This window comes from Xenopus laevis, chromosome 3L (genome assembly GCF_017654675.1).
Source record: "Xenopus laevis strain J_2021 chromosome 3L, Xenopus_laevis_v10.1, whole genome shotgun sequence".
Taxonomy (NCBI): domain Eukaryota; kingdom Metazoa; phylum Chordata; class Amphibia; order Anura; family Pipidae; genus Xenopus; species Xenopus laevis.
The window spans coordinates 139,408,467-139,427,975 of NC_054375.1; the positions used below are offsets into that span (position 1 = coordinate 139,408,467).

General features: G+C 44.0%; 1 protein-coding gene across 1 annotated transcript; it reads left to right on the forward strand.

Annotated features, from left to right (window-relative positions):
• Positions 1 to 9,677: 9,677 nt before the first annotated feature.
• ppp1r3c.2.L (protein phosphatase 1 regulatory subunit 3C gene 2 L homeolog) lies at positions 9,678 to 13,112 on the forward strand. The gene is given in 2 exon segments (NM_001091187.1): positions 9,678 to 9,841; positions 11,833 to 13,112. A coding segment is annotated over 1 exon segment (672 nt). The 5' UTR covers positions 9,678 to 9,841; positions 11,833 to 11,856; the 3' UTR covers positions 12,529 to 13,112.
• Positions 13,113 to 19,509: the final 6,397 nt, after the last annotated feature.

Consider the following 19,509-nt stretch of genomic DNA (forward strand, 5'->3'; position numbering starts at 1 on the left):
AGGCCAGACTCTGCGGGGGGGAGGGGCAGGCGGGAGGGGGTCTAGCCAGGTTAGGGGGGAGGGTTTTTTTTATTATGGGTTGAATTCTCCTTGAAATATACGTATTAATAAAGCTCCAACATATTCTGCAGAGCTATGCAATAGAGGTGTGTGAAAGGGAATGATTAAGCAGTGGTGTAACTTGTGGCCCCCTACTCAAACCCCCCCTCCGGACCAGTGCTAGGTGTAAATACTTGGTGGGGGGGGTGGGGTAGTACAGTAATAGTTAATGCAGGATGTGGGGATGGGCATACAGGCTTTGATTACACAAATGATATGTTTGTCAGATTATTGGACATATTTGGATTTGTTGTTTATTAATGATACAAATAAAGTAATAAGAACAGTGTCAAATGGGGCCTGACAACTTTAATAGGAAGCACCAGTGGGCGTATAGGATTGTCTGCAGCACTTACTTTTTTATGTTATTTTTCAGATCACCTGCTGGAGAGGTCCCCTACACAGGGAGATAAACTGCCGAAGGGCCTAAATTGGCAAATTAGTCTGCCGATGTATTGCCAGCTTCACCCTTGGCATGCCACAGATCTGATGATTGAATTAGTGTAGTGCCTAGATACAACATATGTGGGTTAACCTATGGGGGGGATGTGCTCTGGTTCCAGCAGAAACCACAGGATTAAAAGATAAATCTGGGAAAATCATTCAGATATGCCAAAAATCTTGTGGAGCTCAGATATACTACTGGTGCACGATTGGCTCCGACCCGACACAAGGGTTTCCGATTGCAAAAGTTGCAGACGATAACTGCGGTGAGCGGCTGAAATTGGCGGATTTCATCAGGCTGTTTTCGGCCTGTCTGACCCTATTATAAAGGTTGCCGTAGACGTTACTACAACGTTCTTTCCTGGAAAGATCGTTTGTTTCAATACACAAGTGTAGAGCTGAATCATCAGATATACAGGTAGAAACAATAGAATTCTACCGACGATTCAGCACTAGCAATGGCCAATGTTCAAGTCTATTCAAAGGCACCCGATCAACGAGCCGACTGCTATCCAAGTCCAATGCTGATATTGGTCCGCTTGTCTCACATAGGGTTGCCACCTGGCCTGTTAAAATGTTGCATGATTTCAATATTAAGTATAGGGAAAAACCATAAAAACACCGGCAGGCCGGTATTTTTTTCTAGAAAAGTTGGCAACCCTGGTCACGCACCGGATATAGTCTGAAAATCGTAAGTTTCATAGGATATTATATATATAAACGGGCCGATAAAAGGTGCCGACAGACTGAGTCGGCAGCTTATTGGCCCATGAGTGGTGCCATCAGACGGCCTTTCCTGATCAACATCTGGCCGAAAGTCAGGCAGATCTCAATTAGGCAGGTTAAAAAATCGCGACTGCATCTGTGCGCGTATGCGGGCCCGTATCAGATGCATTATGATTAGGGTTGCCACCTTTTATGTAAAAAAAAAAAAAATACCAGCCTTCCTATTTATTTATCTTTTTTCCCTATTAATAACTGGGATCAACCATAATTTTTACCGGCCAGGCCTGTAAAATACTAGCCAGCTGGCAACCCTAATTATGATCTGATCGTTGGGCCCATGATCGGATAAGCCCGATATCGCCCACTTCAATGTGGGCATATCTGGGAGAGATCGGATCTCTACATCTATGGCTACTTTAGGTCTGTTGCACTCAAATCAGTGTGTATCCACAGTATCGCATGCATGAGACCTATACTTGTTATCTGTCTAGCAATAAGCATTCTTACCCACTGCACTTTTATCTTTGCCTATATCTGCCTTTATTCCCTTGGAGGTGCATTTTTTATTATTTTATTTTGTTGCACCCATCCCCCCAGCTCATAAATTGTTTCCCTTGACCTCATCCTTTTCTTGTGCCTTGTTCTGTTTTTAGGGGAAATCATTTGGGCTTCTGAATGGAAAGAGCCTTCTGTCACCCCCCCCCCCCCCTTTAGAGTGCTAGTAGTGGGTAATTGTAAGGCTTGACAGCCCATCCCCCACTCCCACCTTAAAAAAAAATGCTGTAGACCCTCTGTTTATATACGGCTCCTTCTTAATTGTGTGACAATCACTGTTCTGCTGAATAGCGTTGGCCAGAAACTAGTACTCAGTGGGGGGAGAGATACAGTGGTATCACCAGCAGTTGAGTCTTGTAGTTTCCACGTGCAGCATAACAATGTATGAAAGGTGTACATCGCTTTATTTTGCTTTTAGTATAAAGAAGCCCCATATGTGCATCATAATGGTTATGATTGTTGTACAATAAGAGTGGCTTAAAGGTAAGGACACTTGGGGAGATAAGTCGCCCTGGCGACAAATCGCCTTTTCTTCGGGGCGACAATTTCCCCAAATCTTCCTGCCGGCTATAATTAAAAATCGTCAGCGGGGTGGCACTCGCAGCACTTCGTTTTCCGAAGTCTCCTGAAGTTTCCTCTTGAGGCAACTTCGGAAAATGAAGCGCCGCGAGTGTTATTCCGCTGGCAATTTTTCATTATAGCCAGCGGGAAGGCAGTTCGGGGTGATTTTTTAGGCGGCTAATCTCTTTGAATCTGCCTGTGTGTCCTTACCCTTAGAGTAGGGGATTCTTCTTTCTTATTAGACACAGGTTTCAGGGATACCTATGACACATGGTACCACTAATTACTACTTAAAAGGATAGGTTTTACAGGTTATTTGTGGCGGCAGTGTATTAAAAGCATATCCTCAGCCTCCACCATCTGTGCTGAAGCTACTGAAAGCCAGTGTGGTCTGAACCTGCACATGTCCTTAAAGGGCCACACTTCTATTTCCCAAAAAGTTGGGACACTTTGTAAAATATAAATGAGAATGGGGCAATTTGTAAATGTTTAATTGCAAAAAGTACAAAGGCAACATGTTAAAACTGAGAAATGTTCTTGTTTTCTGGAAATTATTAGTTTAGAATTTGGTGGCAGCTACACGTTTCAAAAAAAGTTGGGGAGGGGCATGTTTCCCCACTGTGTTGCATCTCCTCTTCTTTTTAACAACTCTCTGTAAGCAGTTTGGGAACTGAGGAGACCAAGTGCTGTAGGTTTGGGAGTGAAATGTCCAGTCAAGGATTTCAGCTGCTCAACATCTCGTCTCCTGAGTTACTGTCCCTGGGTAAAGTTGGTGCCTTTTATTACATAGCCCCATAAATGTTTGCATGGGGTGCACTCTTACTACAGAGCCATGTAGTTGGTGCAGAAGGCAGTGAATCGCAGCATATGCTGCTCCAAAAACATGTATATATAATTCAGCATTAATGGTGCCTTCCCAGATGTGCCAGCTCCCCATGCCATGTGCACTAACACACCCCCATACCATGACGGATGCAGGGCCTGATTTCTGTTTCTGGCCGGCCACGGTCCTTCTGATCAGCCCTCCCCCTTCCATGTGCACATCCCCCCCATGTGGAAGCGTGCCCTCAAGCGCACACTTCCCCTGTCCCTATCTGCACTGAGGACTGTGTGAGTCCAGTAAGTAATCATGCCGCCCTAGGACTTGCCACAATTCCGGGCCTGCGCGGATGTGCCAGCTCCCATGCCATGTGCACTAATACACCCGTATATTGTCATGGATCTGCCAGCTCCCCTTGCCATGTGCACTAATACACCCCCATATCATCACGGATGTGCCAGCTCCCCATGGCATGTGCACTAATGCAGCAGTTCCCAACCTTTCTTGCACCACAGACCAGTTTCAAGCAAGACAATGTTTACGACGACCGGTGGGGATGTAGATGCGTGGGTTCCTTTCAGGCTTACCAAAAAAACTATCCAAACAGTATTTTGTTCCTTACCATGATCAGTAGAAAGCTTCCTGGACTTTGCACAGCTGTTGTCATTGCAATGGCGCTTCAGGGAGCTAGGATTTCAGGTAATTAGGGCCTTTTTAAGTGTTTTTGCAGCTGTTATAGACTGCAGCTGGAACCAGAGGCGGACCAGTTTGGCATAGCTTGCGGCCCGGTGGTAGGGGACCCCTGCATTAATGCACCCCCATACCATCACAGATGTGCCAGCTCCCCATACCATGTGCACTAATGCACCCCCATACCATCACAGGTGGGATTTAGAAGAATTTGATGCCATTATCTTGCTTTTCCCGTCTTCTAGTAAAGCCCAGATTTACTTGCACGCACTTAAGCTATGGAGGCATTTTATTGCCAATAGATTAGCTGCAATAGTGCAAGCTAGAATGCTATATTTATTCTGTAGAATGTTTTACCATACCTGAGTAAAAAGCTCTAGAAACTCTGTTTGTTAAGGATAGGAGCTGCAGTATTTACATGGTGTGACATCACTTCCTGCCTGAGTCTCTCCCTGCTCTGGGCTCAGATTACAGTAGAAAAGGGAGGGGGGGTGGGGAAGAGGAGCAAATTGAGCATGCTCTTGCCCAGGGCAATGAGGTTTAAGCTGAATGCAGGAAGTCTGATACAGAAGCCCATGTGTACACAATAGAAGGAAAGAAATGCAGTGTTTCTGTTGACAGGGGACTCAGAGCAGCATTACTTTGAGGATTTACTGGTATATTTAGATGGACCTTTCTGATAAGGCTTACTTAGTTTTAACCTTTCCTTCTCCTTTAAGCGATACTGTTGTTGGTTTGATGTCAAATAAATTTTAAATAGTAACAAGAATAACTGATGCCTAGTGGAGGAGGTGTCACCCAGTGACTTATACATAGAAGCCTCAACAAAGTCATCACTCGCCTTGATATCTTCTATAGGTCTCTTCACTATTATATGATTTCATAAATGTTTAGAAACCTATATTTTGTTTGCCAGGCCCACAGGAGGCAGCCACTACAGTGTAGAGTCTCATTGATTCCTCGAGAGACTCTCCCTCCTGTATAGTAGTGCATTTGAGCTGGAGGGGGAAGAGTGAGCAGCAGGGGAACCCACAACACAGCGGGAAGTAGGTGCAAAGTGAGGTCTGCACTGTCCATGTCATTTCTGCCCACCAGCAGGCAGCGGAGGGGGGATGTGGCACCGACCTCATGGCTGGGGTGGGGGGCCCTTAGGCAGCAGCTCTGGACCCCCCAGTTTGACACTGGGCAGACTGATTATGAGGCCAGACTTTTTAATATTTTTATCACTCTTTCATGTCTGTTGTTTTCCTGTTTTGTCATCCAGTCTGCCATTGAAACTAGTGCCTAGTTGTTAGGATAGGTGGAGTGTAGCAACCAAATAACTGCTTACTTTCCTAAAGAACTAAAGTTAAAGAAACAATAAATATGAAAATATTTTAAAGTAATGAAAATATGTAGTGTTGCCCTGCACTGATAAAACTGATGTGTTTGCTTCAGAAAGATTACTATAGTTCATATAAACAAGCTGCTGTGTAGCAATGGTGGAAATTGAAAAAAGTCTATATGGCACAGGTTAAATAGTGGATAACAGATAACACCATTATGTTCTACAGAGCTTATCTGCTGTGTAACCTGAGCCTTTTCTCCTTTGAATTGCTGCCCCCATTGCTACACAGCAGCTTATTTATATAAACAATAGTAGTGTTTCTGAAGCAAACACACCAGTTTTACCAGTGCAGGGCAACACTGCATTATATTTTTATTACGTTAAAACATTTTCATTTTTTTGATGTTACTGTTCCTTTAAGTAAAAGCATAACCGTTATTTACATATAGTCTTAGAATTCCAATTTCTACATCATACTAAAAGCCAGTGTGTAGGTTAATGCCCCCTTTTAGTGTGTTTATTCAGGACATTGGATAGGCAGTTTATTCTAGAATTACAAGTTTTATCTTGCCCCCCCCCCCCCCACCCAAAAAAAACCCCACAGAAATTGAGACAGCGTTTTGGGTTCTGTTGTTTTGGGCACCTGGTTCCTGGCCTTATTGGCTGCCGGACAAATTCTTATCTACTTCCTGGTATTTGTTGTGTTCTGAGTACAACTGGTCAGCCATGAATAACAGTATAAAGAAAAATATAGTAGTTCAGAGCAGGGGAGCTAAAAAAAGAACAAGATTAGATGCAATGGGCTGGGGGATAAAGCATTGGTGCTAGAGAACTGCCTCCTGTGAGTGTTTCTTGGTACAGGAAAAGGAAAGGATTGGGGGAGAAAGATCTGTTGATTTATTTCTAACAATTAACACTTACATTGATATGGTTATTGTGTGGTGCCACAGCTCAGCAGGGGTGATTGTGATTCCTTTGCTCAGCATATTTGGGATGTCCTTATGTCTGCAAGAAGAAATTTCATGGAATCCAGGTATCTAATGAGAGGACAGTATTGATGGACCTCTGTATGAAAAGGGATCATACTCATCACGTATTTAACTGGTCCTGTCCTTGTCCTAAGCGAGTGCAGTTGGACCTCCCCAGCTGCTGTCCATCAGCTGCCTCTACCCATCTAATGTTTGGCTTCCCACCCCAGCTCAGGACTGCTATTATTTCAGTGTGATTAGTAGGAGGCTCGCCTGCTGTGACAAATGGAGGACAGGAAAAGCGAGACTGTGCTGGCTCCTCCCCTCCCGTAGACAATGGGGATCTGGGGCTGAATGGAAATATTTACAGGAGTCTGGGGGACAAATGGAATCACTTTGCACCCATCTTGGATTTCATTCATGTGGACAAACCCTCATAATCAAGGGGAACAGTATCATAAGTCAAAAATACAACATAAGCTTAGTCTTAGAAGGTTGACGTAAAGCGGCTTTGGCCTTTTGTATGTATTGGCCCAGCTCTGGGATAGGGTTTCTGCAGTTCTGTGTGTTTGGAGCTGAGATATAAGGGGGGTTTTATTGCTAGGGTCCTTGAGTGTAAGTGTTAATTGTTTAATTACATTCAAGGTAATTGGGAGCCACTGAAGTGATTTGCATGGGTGGAGGGGCTGATCTGGAATGAACAGATGAGTCTACACAAGGCCACTATCAAGGGGTACATGGTAAACCCAGAATGGTAATTTATAGATTCTGAGAGAAGCCACACACATTCACTATTCCTTGGTGCTTTTTGGGCCTTTGTGTACTCAATGTGCCGGGGGGCCTGGGCCTATTTTGAATCTCCGTCCAGACCTGGTACAGTGGATACTGCAGTTAGGGGCCCCCAACATAAAAAGATTCAACTTGCCTGGCGAGAAAGTGTATGGGTGGATTATGGATGAAGTTTTGGCATAACTGGGGTGTGACCCAATTTGCACTAAATACATTAGGAAGCAGGATGAGTTGCCCTGTTCTTTATCCCTTCTTTGTTTGTGTGCTAAGAGATAATGTCATTCTAAGGAGCTTTCCAATGTTTCAGTGGTTTATAAAGTTTGGTTTAAATGGAACTACTAAACAAAACAGAATTAAGGTGGCCATACATTATAAAATCTGATTTTTATAGGTGGGTGATATTGGGCTAAAGGGTTTGTTTGTCCCCAGGGCAAGGACAGCATCAATGAGCTATTGTGCTCCTCAATCCGACGTGAAACTCAACCTGCTAGATTGAAATCTGGCCAATTTTTGGTCAGGTAGCTCTGGGCTGGTGGAATAATAACAGTGGGCCCCACAAGCCCAGACCCACTCCCCACGGCCACTTCTTGACAGCCCCCATGCCGCAATCGCAGCCACATGAAGAGAAGGTACCGTCAGGCCCGGATTTGTGGAGAGGCCACCAAGGCCTGGGCCTAGGGCGGCAGCATATTGCGAGATGGCATACTGCTCAACCACACCCAGATTGGTTCAGAAACACTGGGGATGCACAGGAGATACAATCGTTTTTTAATATCCCATGCACCAATCCCCACTGCTCCCGATGATGAAAAATTGAGCGAGTAAAAGAAAGGACGGGGCGCCAGCTATGTAAATCCTGCCCTGGGTAGCATTGGTTGGGGTTGGTAGAAGGAGTTGCAGCTGGGGCAGAGGGCCCATGGGGTTGGCAGAGGGGAGTGTTGGGCTCTTTGGGGGGGGTTGACTGGCCCCTGATGCAACAGCCTTGGTGGGCCCTGCTGGATAAGCTACTAACTTGGTTTTAAGAACTCAAATCAGCAGCTTAAATCTGCTTGTGTATGGCTGCCTGTAGTCCCTTTCTCAAAACTATGTAGCAGAACAGTGGCATAACTATATGTTACTGGGCCCCACAAAGGGTTGCCACCTTTTCTGCAAAAAAATACCGGCCTTCATATATATATTTAGCTTTTTTCCCTATTAATAACATTGGGATCAGCCATCATTTGTACCGGCCAGGTGGCAACCCTAGCCCCACAGCAAATTAACTTTAGGGGCCAAAACATATCCAGAGGTTGTCCTGTTCAACCAATAAATATTGAAGTTGCTCATTATTTGGGCCACATGGGGCCCCCTATACCTCCTGCAGCTGCAGGGTCTGCTTCCTCTGTAGTTACACCCCTGTAGCAGAGGCCAGACACTAAACAGACATGGAGGACAGCCGACTTCTGTTCCATCGCTGAATAGAGAGAATAGAAAGGGATATTAATTGTTGCTGAAATGCTACGTTGAATAGCATTAACTAACCACCAGTAAATGCATATTGGAAAGTGCCTTACAATGACTCTCTCATTAGGCAAAACACAAGAGAGTTTTTGGGTGGGGCAGGGTTGCCAGGTTGGCGATTTTCCAGCCAAATTGGGCTACTGATTTAAAGCCCAGGCGGATTTTGAAACTAGCCAAGGTACTGATTTGGGCTACTTTTTGGGTCTTTGGCTGGTTTGTACTTTGAAAACCAGCCAAAGTTTTTTCTGCCGGCGTCTCCCACTGCATGTTGGGTAATGTAGTTTTTGTTTAACAATTTGCCAAGTTTAATGTAAGACTACAATACCCAGCATGCAATGGGACTGACTTGTGTAGAAGTCGGTAGTTACTAGATTTTGGGCTCTGTACCCCAGTCTCCCGTCACTCATAAGCATTCTCACATTTTCCGGTGACTTTCCTCAATTTCAGAGGGCAAAAATCTGCTGGCCACTAAAATGTCTATAGGATTAGTTATTTTACCAATATTTATATGTATTAGGCCTTATAGGGCCCCTATACCTCCTGGGCCCCGGATACACCCCTGGTGACGAGTGAATCAGTCCCATTATGCTTCATGGAAAAAATTGCAAACAGTGAGAATTTCACAAATATTAATTTGTTTTTTAGACTTATTTTCAGTGCTCATATTGTGCTATTTCTGGGCTACTTGTGGCTCTCTTGGCTAGTTTTGTAGACAACTTGGCTGATTTTGGTGTGGGGTTCCCCCAGAAACAGAAGTAGACAGGCAACTTGCTAACGTTATTTGCGGACTGATAAGGAACACGTCGCGCTAATCGCGCATTCATTGCTCCATTGTCCCAGCAGGCAGATGGAACAATAGAAAACTCAATGATGGTTTATCACAGTCAAAGCAGGGGGTGTCGGTATCAGTAACAGCCAGGGCGCCGGCCCCAATAGCGATTAGATTGATATTTGCATGTAAATCTGCGCTGCGCTCCTTCCCACTGAGCTCAATGGGGCTCAAACACAATAGCGCAGTATCGGCGCACACTGGGAATAAACTAATCCCCTTCAGATGTCACACTGCCCCGTGGCTGCGCTGCTATTGGCTGCCTATAATTACAGACTGACCCATGATTTGCTGCAACTGCGCTGGCTCACGTGACGCCAGGAATTGCCTCCCTGCAGTTGGGCATAAGGAGTTCTCAGTAGGCGCAGGACGCTGGTGGGAGAGGAGTCAGAGGGTTTTTGTGCTTCACATGAAACTGCCATTGTTCCCCCGGTGTGTAACCAGCCTGCAGCTCTCTCCACTTTATTCCTATGGTCTTCTGTTCCTCTGCCTCTCGGGGCTCCTGGGAAAACGTGCAATTTCTTCTAAGGAAGGTAAGTTCTCTTTTCCAATTATATATTGAAAATCCGATGGCACTCACCTGTGCAAAATCTGCTTCATATTCTTAGTTTGAGGTCTCTATCTCTTTCTCAAGTGCTTTGTTCCAGCCTGAACCCCCATTTGGGTTTATGTTCAGACGCACATGGAGATTAGTCACCCGAAGAAGAGGCGATTTGTTGCCGGGCGACTAAATCGCCATCTGTGTCGCTGCCCTTAAGGGATCTAAGGCCAAAAATAAAAAAAGTCCAATAAAATAAATTTTGGTTCTAAGCAACTTTCTGCTGTACATTAAGGGCTATTCCACACGGGGAGATAGCCACGCGTTTGCGGTCGCGGCGACAAAGCGCCGCGACCGGCGCAGGCGACAGTTTTGTATGGGCGCCTATGTAAAAACGCCTGTGCTAACCACACGAGGCGATGCGCTTTTCAACAGTCGCCTGAAAATGCCTCGCCAGGCTTTTTCAGGCGACTGTTGAAAAGCGCATCGCCTCGTGTGGTTAGCACAGGCGTTTTTACATAGGCGCCCATACAAAACTGTCGCCTGCGCCGGTCGCGGCGACTGGCGCGGCGCTTTGTCACCGCAAACGCGTGGCTATCTCCCCGTGTGGACTAGCCCTAAGGGGCAGATTTATCAAAGGTTGAGGTAGTCCAAATTCGATTAGAATTTGAAAAAAAAAAAATTGAATTTTATCATGTACTGTCTCTTTATAAATTTGACTTCGACCACATGCCGTCTAAAACCTGCTGAATGGCTGTTTTAGCCTATGGGGGACCTCCTAGAACCTATACTGTAGAGTCAATTGGTGGACTTTGAAAAAAAAATGTTTTTAGTGAAAACTTCTAATTGAATTCGATAGAATGCGCTATTACTTTGATTCATATGATTTGATTACAGACCTATTTGGACAAAAAAAAACCTTGACTTAATTTTGGTTGGTCTTTTTGGATTCAAATTTCAAATTTTTTTTCAAATTTGAAATTCAACCTTTGATAAATATGCCCCTAACTTTCAGTGGGGATGGAGTATTTGTATTTGAAGTTGAAAGTACTATTTGTCTCCTTTACATGCGCTGGTTCTGATTGTTAAGCAAATTTAGCAAAAGCCAACTCTCTCCTCCAGCCAAGAGTCTTGTTTCCTACACTGCCCCCTGATGCTTATTCAGAGTTTGGAAGTCAACTGCCTTCTGCGGTTTTCCTTTTTAAACGTCAGAACTGGCAGTCAAAGAGCAGATTGATGATTGTGGAGCTTCTATTACATTTTATTAGCATTGGAAAGTTGCTTAAAACTTCCATTTTGTTTTGATTGGAGTTTTTGGGGGTTTATGTCCCCTTTAATTGCATGCTGTGTAAGCTATTATTAGTGTGGCTAGGACTACAATACACACATGGCTGCAGACTGACCACTTCACCCTCTAAATGTCCATTTGTTAATAAATGAGGTTCTGGCAGAAAGTACCTGGGGCCCTGTAGTGCCTTCCCTCAAACTGCTTGTATGTCCTTCTTATTAATGGGAGTCCATTGGCACAGCTGGCCAGTAGAGCATAGTTAGTTCAGTTATAAGTTGCCAGGTAGCCTTAACTGCACCTTTAACCCCCCGCCCCCAATAGGTGAGGTTGTGCTGACCATACACATCTGTTAAAAGCTGCTGATCCGGTCGCTCCAGACTGAGTCAGACATTTGTGTGTATGGTGGCCTCGGGACTGCCTGACCAGTATCTGGTTTGCAAATGAAGTTTGGTGGGGACTGGATCGGCATGTTGATTTTTGTCCTCGCCCAATGGCTCCTGTACTTCCACAGTATAATCCAGTTGTTAGCCGACAATTTGCCCCATTTATCCTCCTGCAAGCTGGCTGAAAAAGGGCACATCCAACTGGCGACCGATCCATACAAGCAGCTCTGTGTATTTAGAATGCAGTAGTTGCTTGGGAAAGAGCTGCACCTTCCTGTGAAATGTACTTTATCTCTACTTTATTCTCCTTTTCAGACATTCCCCTACTCTCCTCTGAAGATGCCTGGAGACTTTTCTGTCTGCGTCTGCCTCAGCCCCCCACCCCAGCCCCAGTTCCACTGCTCCGCCTCTGGCTCCCTCCGCCCTTGCTTGGCTCCCACCTGTCGCCCTCCTGACCCCCGCAAGAAGAATGTTGTCTTTGCTGATGCCCTGGGACTGGCTCTCACATCTGTGCGGCACTTCACTCGTGCGTTCTTTGATGAAGAACCGCTGGTACTTGCCCTGGCATCCCTCCGAGCCCTGCGCCCTCTCTCCAGCCCCACTTACACCCTGGACTTCAGCCCACCCACCCAGGACTACAGTCGCTATAGGGAAAAGCTTGAAGAAAAGATGGTGTGTTTGGAGCAATGTGCTGTGCAGGGGGGAGCTGTAGCGGGCACCGTGAGGGTGCGTAACATTGGCTATGAAAAGCGTGTCACTTTGCGTGTGAGCTACAATGGGTGGCGCAATCACTATGATCTACCTTGCACTTACCTGCGTGACCCCCGTGGGGGAGGGGACACTGACTCCTTTTCTTTCCGAATGCCCCTTCAGGTTGGTACAGTGCGGGCCGAGTTCTGTTTCTGCTACTGGTGTGCAGGGGAGGAGTACTGGGACAACCATGATGGAAAGAATTACGCCTTGCACAAAGAGGGGAAAGGCAAAGGCTACCTGCAGGGGCCCTACTGGTGAACTCCATGGGCTTGGCTGCAAAGCTTGCATCTGTTCACACTTCAGTGCTGGCTCGCTTGAGGTCAGGTGCTTATTTATCCCAGTCTAAATGGTTTATCTGGTACAGCTGCTGCTGCTACTTAATTGCAGGGTGTTGGCTGCACCATGGACATGTGATTTTTGTGTTTGTAGTCCAGCATAAAAAAGGAGCCTATTTGCCATGGAGTTGCTACCACTTGGGTTGCACTGGATCATTTTTTGGAAGAAGTGAGGCGCCTACTGGCCTGCACAGTTGCTACCATTGTGCCTGAATTGCACAGGAGTGGGGGGGAAGTATATAATGGGGAGGTAGTGGCTTGTAACTAATAGACTTTGGCAAGTCAGGAGGAAACTGTTTAAAAAGAAAAATGTAATGTTTTCTGGCAGTTGCCAAATCTGAAGGGACTCTTAGCATTGCCCAACTGATGTTCCCTGCAGGCTGCTCTTTCTCGTGTAACTGATCCTGCCTTTTCCACAGGGCAAGTTCTGCAATGATTTTAGGATGTCTGCTACTCGCCACTTTTAGCTCCACCTTTTACCATTGAACCAAATAAATATTATTTTTTAAATCGAAGTCTGTGTGCTACTTATTTTTTCCAGTGATGCTTCATTTGGGGGTTCAGTAGCCGGGGGGTTGTGCTGATAAAAAAAAAGTACAGGTATGGGATCTGTTATCCAGAAAGCCTCGAATTAAGGAGACTTTTTCCATAAACTCCATTTTATCCAAATCCACATTTTTGGATTTGCCAAAGGGAACAGTCTGTTGCTTTTTAAAGGGGTGGCTCACCTTTTAGCTTTTAGTTAACTGACTTTATTCCAGACACATTGTACAAAAATCTGTTCCTTATTAGGACCTTTCTCAAGAACAGTTAAACATAATCTCAAACTTGTAATACTTTTAACAACACAGACCATAGAATGGTGCCCAATCCACATCAATATGCAATTAAGTGAACATCCAATCCTGTTCTTTGTGGTGTGCTAAATTCTTCACATTCTTGACTACCGCTTAGTGCCTATATATCTATATAGATCACATACCTTAATTTAATATACATAATACCAAAGTGATTTATAATTCAACATTTAAAACCACATAAAGGGATAGCAATCTAAAAAAAAAAACAACTTTATTTATAATGCACTAAAACCCCACATAAATATTTTTAAATCTCACCCAGTGATGTCACCAGTGGGCCTTAAAGCCACCTGCTGGTCATTTTCAGACCAGTCTGAAGCTTCATGTTGCACTTCTGCCCAGTGTCTTGCTATCCCACTAATAAAAAAAATATATATATTTTAGAAACTTGCTTTTAAATAAGGTAAATACAGTGACATAGTACCGCACTCAACAGGAATACTTGTGAAAAAAATCCGACGTTTCAAACACCAACTGTGCTCTTTGAAGAGTTTGAAACGTCTGATTTTTTTTTTTTTTTTCAATAAATCGTGATTTTTTTTTATTTTTTTTTTTTATAAGTATTCCCTTTTGAGTGCGGTACTATGTCACTTTATTGAGAGAGAGAGAGATATATATAATTTTTAATTTCCTACCACCTTCTGACTTTCCAGCTTTCAAATGGGGGTCACTGACTCCATCTAAACATGCTACAGTTTTATTGTTGTTGCTACTTCTAATTATCTTTCTTTTCAGGCCCTCTCCTTTTCATATTCCAGTCTCTTATTCATATTTTATGATTGCTAGGGAAGTTTGCACCCTAGCAACCAGATTGCTAAAATTGCAAACTGGAGAGCTGCTGAACAGGGCCACCATCAGACAGGGACATGGGGACAAGTGTCCCGGGCCTGAAGGGGCAGTGCTGCACTTTTCGAAGAGCTGAGCCCCCCTTGACAGCTCCGAAGACGTGCCGCCCGGTTGAAGTTCCGAAAAGCCAAATGTGGAAGTCACAAAAGGAGCCGACACTGAAGTCCTGAAGCAGGGTTTTTTTTTAATCCCCTGCCACCAATTTTTTTTAAAAAAAATATGCATTGGGGACCCACATTATTTTTTTTACTTGTAAGGGGGGCCCTGGCACCAATGTTTTTGTAAAAAAACTTTTATTGGGGAACTGGCGCCAATATTTTTTTTTAACTTATAGGGGGGCCCTGGTCACCAATTATTTTTAACTTGTAGGGGGACCCTGACCAATTTTTTTTAGCGCTGATGTCTGTGTGGTCTTTTAACTGTGGAGTGCATGGGGCCTGGGTGTACAACAAAAAAAACATTTTGTTGTACATGACCCTGCTGCTGAATAAAAAAAGCTAAATAATTTAAAAACCACAAATAAAATTAAAACCACTTACAAATTGTCAATATCCTTCTCTATGTCATACCAAACAGTTAATTTAAATGTGAACAACCCCCTTTAAGTTTGCTACAGGCAATGTATCTGTTGGATCAACATGGAGAGGGTTTAGCAAGGGCTAGCGAATGTATGATTTTCCTGCAACACTACATAATATTGGTGTAGGGACATATGAGTATGCTCCACCCTCTGTTAATATTAATAAATCAGACCCATGTTCTTCGTTTTGTCGGCTAACGATAATATCTCTGCGTGTATTGCCTGTCTGGGGTCTTTTCCTTTTTTCAGAGTGCAAAAGTCCTTAAAAATGTTTATTTGGGTAACCGGGTTCCCCCATACATTTTCTAACATATGGAACACAAACGATACAGTGGGCTCATGTGTAGGGCTTTATATCAATATTATATAGTCCACTCTTGCAATGGGGCAAGTATTTCTCTCCTCAAATGACGACTGGCCAAACCAAACACACACCACTCTAAATAGCCAATCACGTCCTTGCGTTTCTTTTTTACCCGCATGCGTCTGCACAGGGGGACACTAACTAATAAGCAATTTCAGTGTGTATTTATGAAAAATTCTTATTCACACATTTCAAGGGACCCTAATACAACCCCAATGATAAACATTGTCCTACAGTTTCATGCCCTAACCGGGAAAGGGACTCTGGGTGCAGTTGTATAAGGGTAGAACTACATGATGCGCTTACTAGTGATCCGCAGGTTCGGGCTGACCTCGCACGCTTCTTCACCACTGTCAGATTCCGACTTCCGGGCTCCTCTTTTATAGACGCTGTGCCTGCTCGCCCCGCCCCTTTTGTGACATCATTGGCAGGGCGGCGCGGGTCTATAAAAGCAATCCCAACCCGCACCTCACTAGCACTTACCTACGATGTGACACGAGGAAGAGCAGGCGTCACGGCGCATGTGCCAAATCTAATGTAAGTAATCGGAATGTCGCACGTAGAAGCTGATTTCATCCAACACGACTGTCGGATGCGAACGCTGCTTGTTGCGTCTTCATCCAACTGTCGTGTTGGATGAAATCAGCGACATTCCTATTACTTACATTCGATTTGGCGATCCGACGTGACGACGGCGCTTCCTTGCATCGCATCAGAATGGAGGTAAGCACATCGTGTAGTTCTACCCTAAATGTTGGTCAGTGCAGCTCATGAAAAGTGAGGCCCAAGGTAGTTGCCCTTGCACGCACCCCCCCACCCATATCTTTGAGCTACAGACTCACCCACACATACTATACAATATTCTATTTAATGTAGTTTGTACCTGTGTATATAAAATCATATCATATTCATAGTAATAGGTGCTACAATGCACAGAAAACCCATTGTTCTGATCCAGTTGTGTGTGCACATTGTAACATGCCCAATATAAGTGTAAATCCTCCGTTATTTGTAGGTTGCTGTACAGTGCAGTTGAAAGTGGAGACAGGGCAGATAATACACTGTGACTGGAAGAATATTACTAGGCCTCGGGCTTGCTTTGTTTGTCCTTGATCTGCAGAAAGGTTCCTATGTCAACTGTCATAATGTCTGGCCCTGGGGCCCTTTGTGTGTCACTGGTGCCATGTTCATGTCTTCAAGCAGTCTAACCAGTTTGAGGACTGAAATGGGCTAATATAGGTCATAACCCAGCATCCAGTAGCCCAGTAACATTTATTCCAATGAGGATAATGCACCCAGTGGTGTAACTACAATACAGCAGGGGGGTCCTGGCATGCTCACAGTTGAAGGTTGTGATTTTTGTGTGGAGGGGCTTGGTCATATTTAGTGACTGAATGCACTGCACTGACATAATGATAATATGGAGAGGTTTATACAGGCCCTTAGCTGATCAAAAAGAAACTAAAAACCCAAGGAGGCCCCAGGAAGGAGGTCTTGGTCTCCCTAACTTGAGAAAGTACTTTATTGCCGCCCAGCTAGCTCAAATACCTTTACTCCACCTCCACAGATCTCCCCTATTATGGGTAGAACTTGAGAACACACTCTCACTACCATATTCCGCAGAAGGTCTATTATGGTCAGCCCCGGTTCTACGACCTCGTACCCTTAGTCCAAGCTTAGGATTCACATTATCCCTATGGGACCAAAATGCAAAACTATATACAGTAAACTAACTTCACCACACTATCCAGCTGCCCCCAATTACATGTAACCCATCATTCCCTCCAGGACTCCAAGCTCACTCCTTTGCTTGGTGGATTTCTAACGATCTGACCAGATTGGGAGATTTGCTCACAATTAGGGGTCCTCTAATGCTTTCCCATCTGAAAGAAAATGATAGCCTCCCTGATATCGAACTTTTTAGAGCGACCCAACTATTAATTTGGGCAAAGGAATCTTGTAACCTGAGAATCCCAGATGCAGCTAATCAAACTTACTTTGAACGCTGGTGTACCAATAACACTATAACCCCAAGAACTATTTTGCTGCTATACCGAAACATGGTATCCCCAGCTAACTTGCTAGACCGGACATACATCAAAGCATGGCACAAAGAGTTGGGAATTACCCTGTCAGAGGACGATTGGTTGAAAGCCTGGGACAATTTAAGTCATAGTTCTCTTAACACAATTACTGGATATAAGGTGTTATTCAGGTGGTACTTGACCCCTGTTAGACTAGATAAAATCCATCATTGCTGTAATAACCAATGCTTTCATGGCTGCTCATCCCCAGGGAATACGGCTCACATTTGTGGTATGCCCAAGAGTGGCCCGGTTTTGGGTAAGGGTCTATAATCTTATTTTCTCGGTTCTACAACTGAACCTACCAAAGGCCCCCCAGGAAGCCTTTCTTGGGGTACCTCCTAAGGGGACCCCAAAGCTTAAACTGAAACTGCTAAACCACTCTCTCACCATTCTTGGCTATCCCCCTAAACCAGATACAATACCCACTATCAGTACACCACGTCTGTTTGACCACATTCTGTTCCCTGTTTAGCTTTAAACTCTATTTTATGTTTATTGTGATTCTGTTCATATTGACTAATCTCATCTGTCTGATTGCATTTCCGTTTAGGAGACTACTCATGTATGGCTCTACAAGCCTCACACTTATAAACTTCTCATACAAGTACCAAGATGTTGTCCCTACTCTCTCTTAATGAGAAGTAGTACTTAACATGAAAGGATAGGGGTTAACTCAGGTATCCTAAGATAACAAGACTGACTGCAATACATTCTCGCAATATGGAACTGTTAATTGTAACACTGGTAAACTCCCAGCTTTACTTATTTTACTATCAATGTTGATTATAAGGATCTCAATGTTGTACTGTACCTCTCCTGTGATATGAACACTAGAAATTCTCCACACGTTTGTACTTTACAACTATTTTATTGTATGAAAAGTCTCATAAATAAAAACATTAAAAAAAAAAAAAAGAAACTAAAAACCCTTTTCTAAAACCATCTGCTATTTGAATCAAATGATAAAAAACACATTTCTGGATCCACAAAAGTGTGATTTATATTATATTTGCATTTACGAGCTCACGCTGAACCTCGTGATATTATAAATAGGCAACCAACCCTTTATTCAAACTATCTACTGTGTCTGCAAATCACTGCCATTTTTTAAGGGAGAGAATTCCACACCTAGAAAAAAATAATTGCTGATAATTTTCCTTTATTAATATAATGCGTTCAACATACAGTATTTCTCAGATTTTATACATTGGTCCCTGCCCAGTGGAGCTTCCAATCTAAGCTGTCCATCACATTCACTCTAGGGTCAGTTTTATCAGGAGTGTGGGGAAACCATACAAACTCCTTGCAGAGAGTACCCTGGCTGGTTCTGAACCTAGGACCCCAGAGCTGTAAGTGCTAACCATTTCCTTGAATAAGTACTGGGTCTGGGCCGCAAAGACCAGGGCCAACTCGTTTTTTTCCTGGTGTCCCGTCAGCCCAGTCCAACACTGGGTGGTGGTCTATCTAATGGAGCATTTGGCATTCCCTGGGGCCTGCACGCAAAGACTGTTTATTGATATCAATTGCAGGCAAGAAGAACGAAGAAACCCCAGAAGCCCCAGACCTTCAGTTAAAGGGATCCTGTCATCGGAAAACATGTTTTTTTCAAAACACATCAGTTAATAGTGCTGCTCCAGCAGAATTCTGCACTGAAATCCATTTCTCAAAAGATCAAACAGATTTTTTTATATTCAATTTTGAAATCTGACATGGGGCTAGACATTTTGTCAATTTCCCAGCTGCCCCTGGTCATGTGACTTGTGCCTGCACTTTAGGAGAGAAATGCTTGACATGGGTTTTTACTATTGAGTGTTGTCCTTAGATCTACCAGGCAGCTGTTATCTTGTGTTAGGGAGCTGCTATCTGGTTACCTTCCCATTGTTCTTTTGTTTGGCTGCTGGGGGGGAAAACGGAGGGGGTGATATCACTCCAACTTGCAGTACAGCAGTAAAGAGTGATTGAAGTTTATCAGAGCACAAGTCACATGACTTGGGGCAGCTGGGAAATTGACAATATGTCTAGCCCCATGTCAGATTTCAAAATTGAATATAAAAAAATCTGTTTGCTTGTTTGAGAAATGGATTTCAGTGCAGAATTCTGCTGGAGCAGCACTATTAACTGATTCATTTTGAAAAAAATGTTTTTTCCCATGACAGTATCCCTTTAA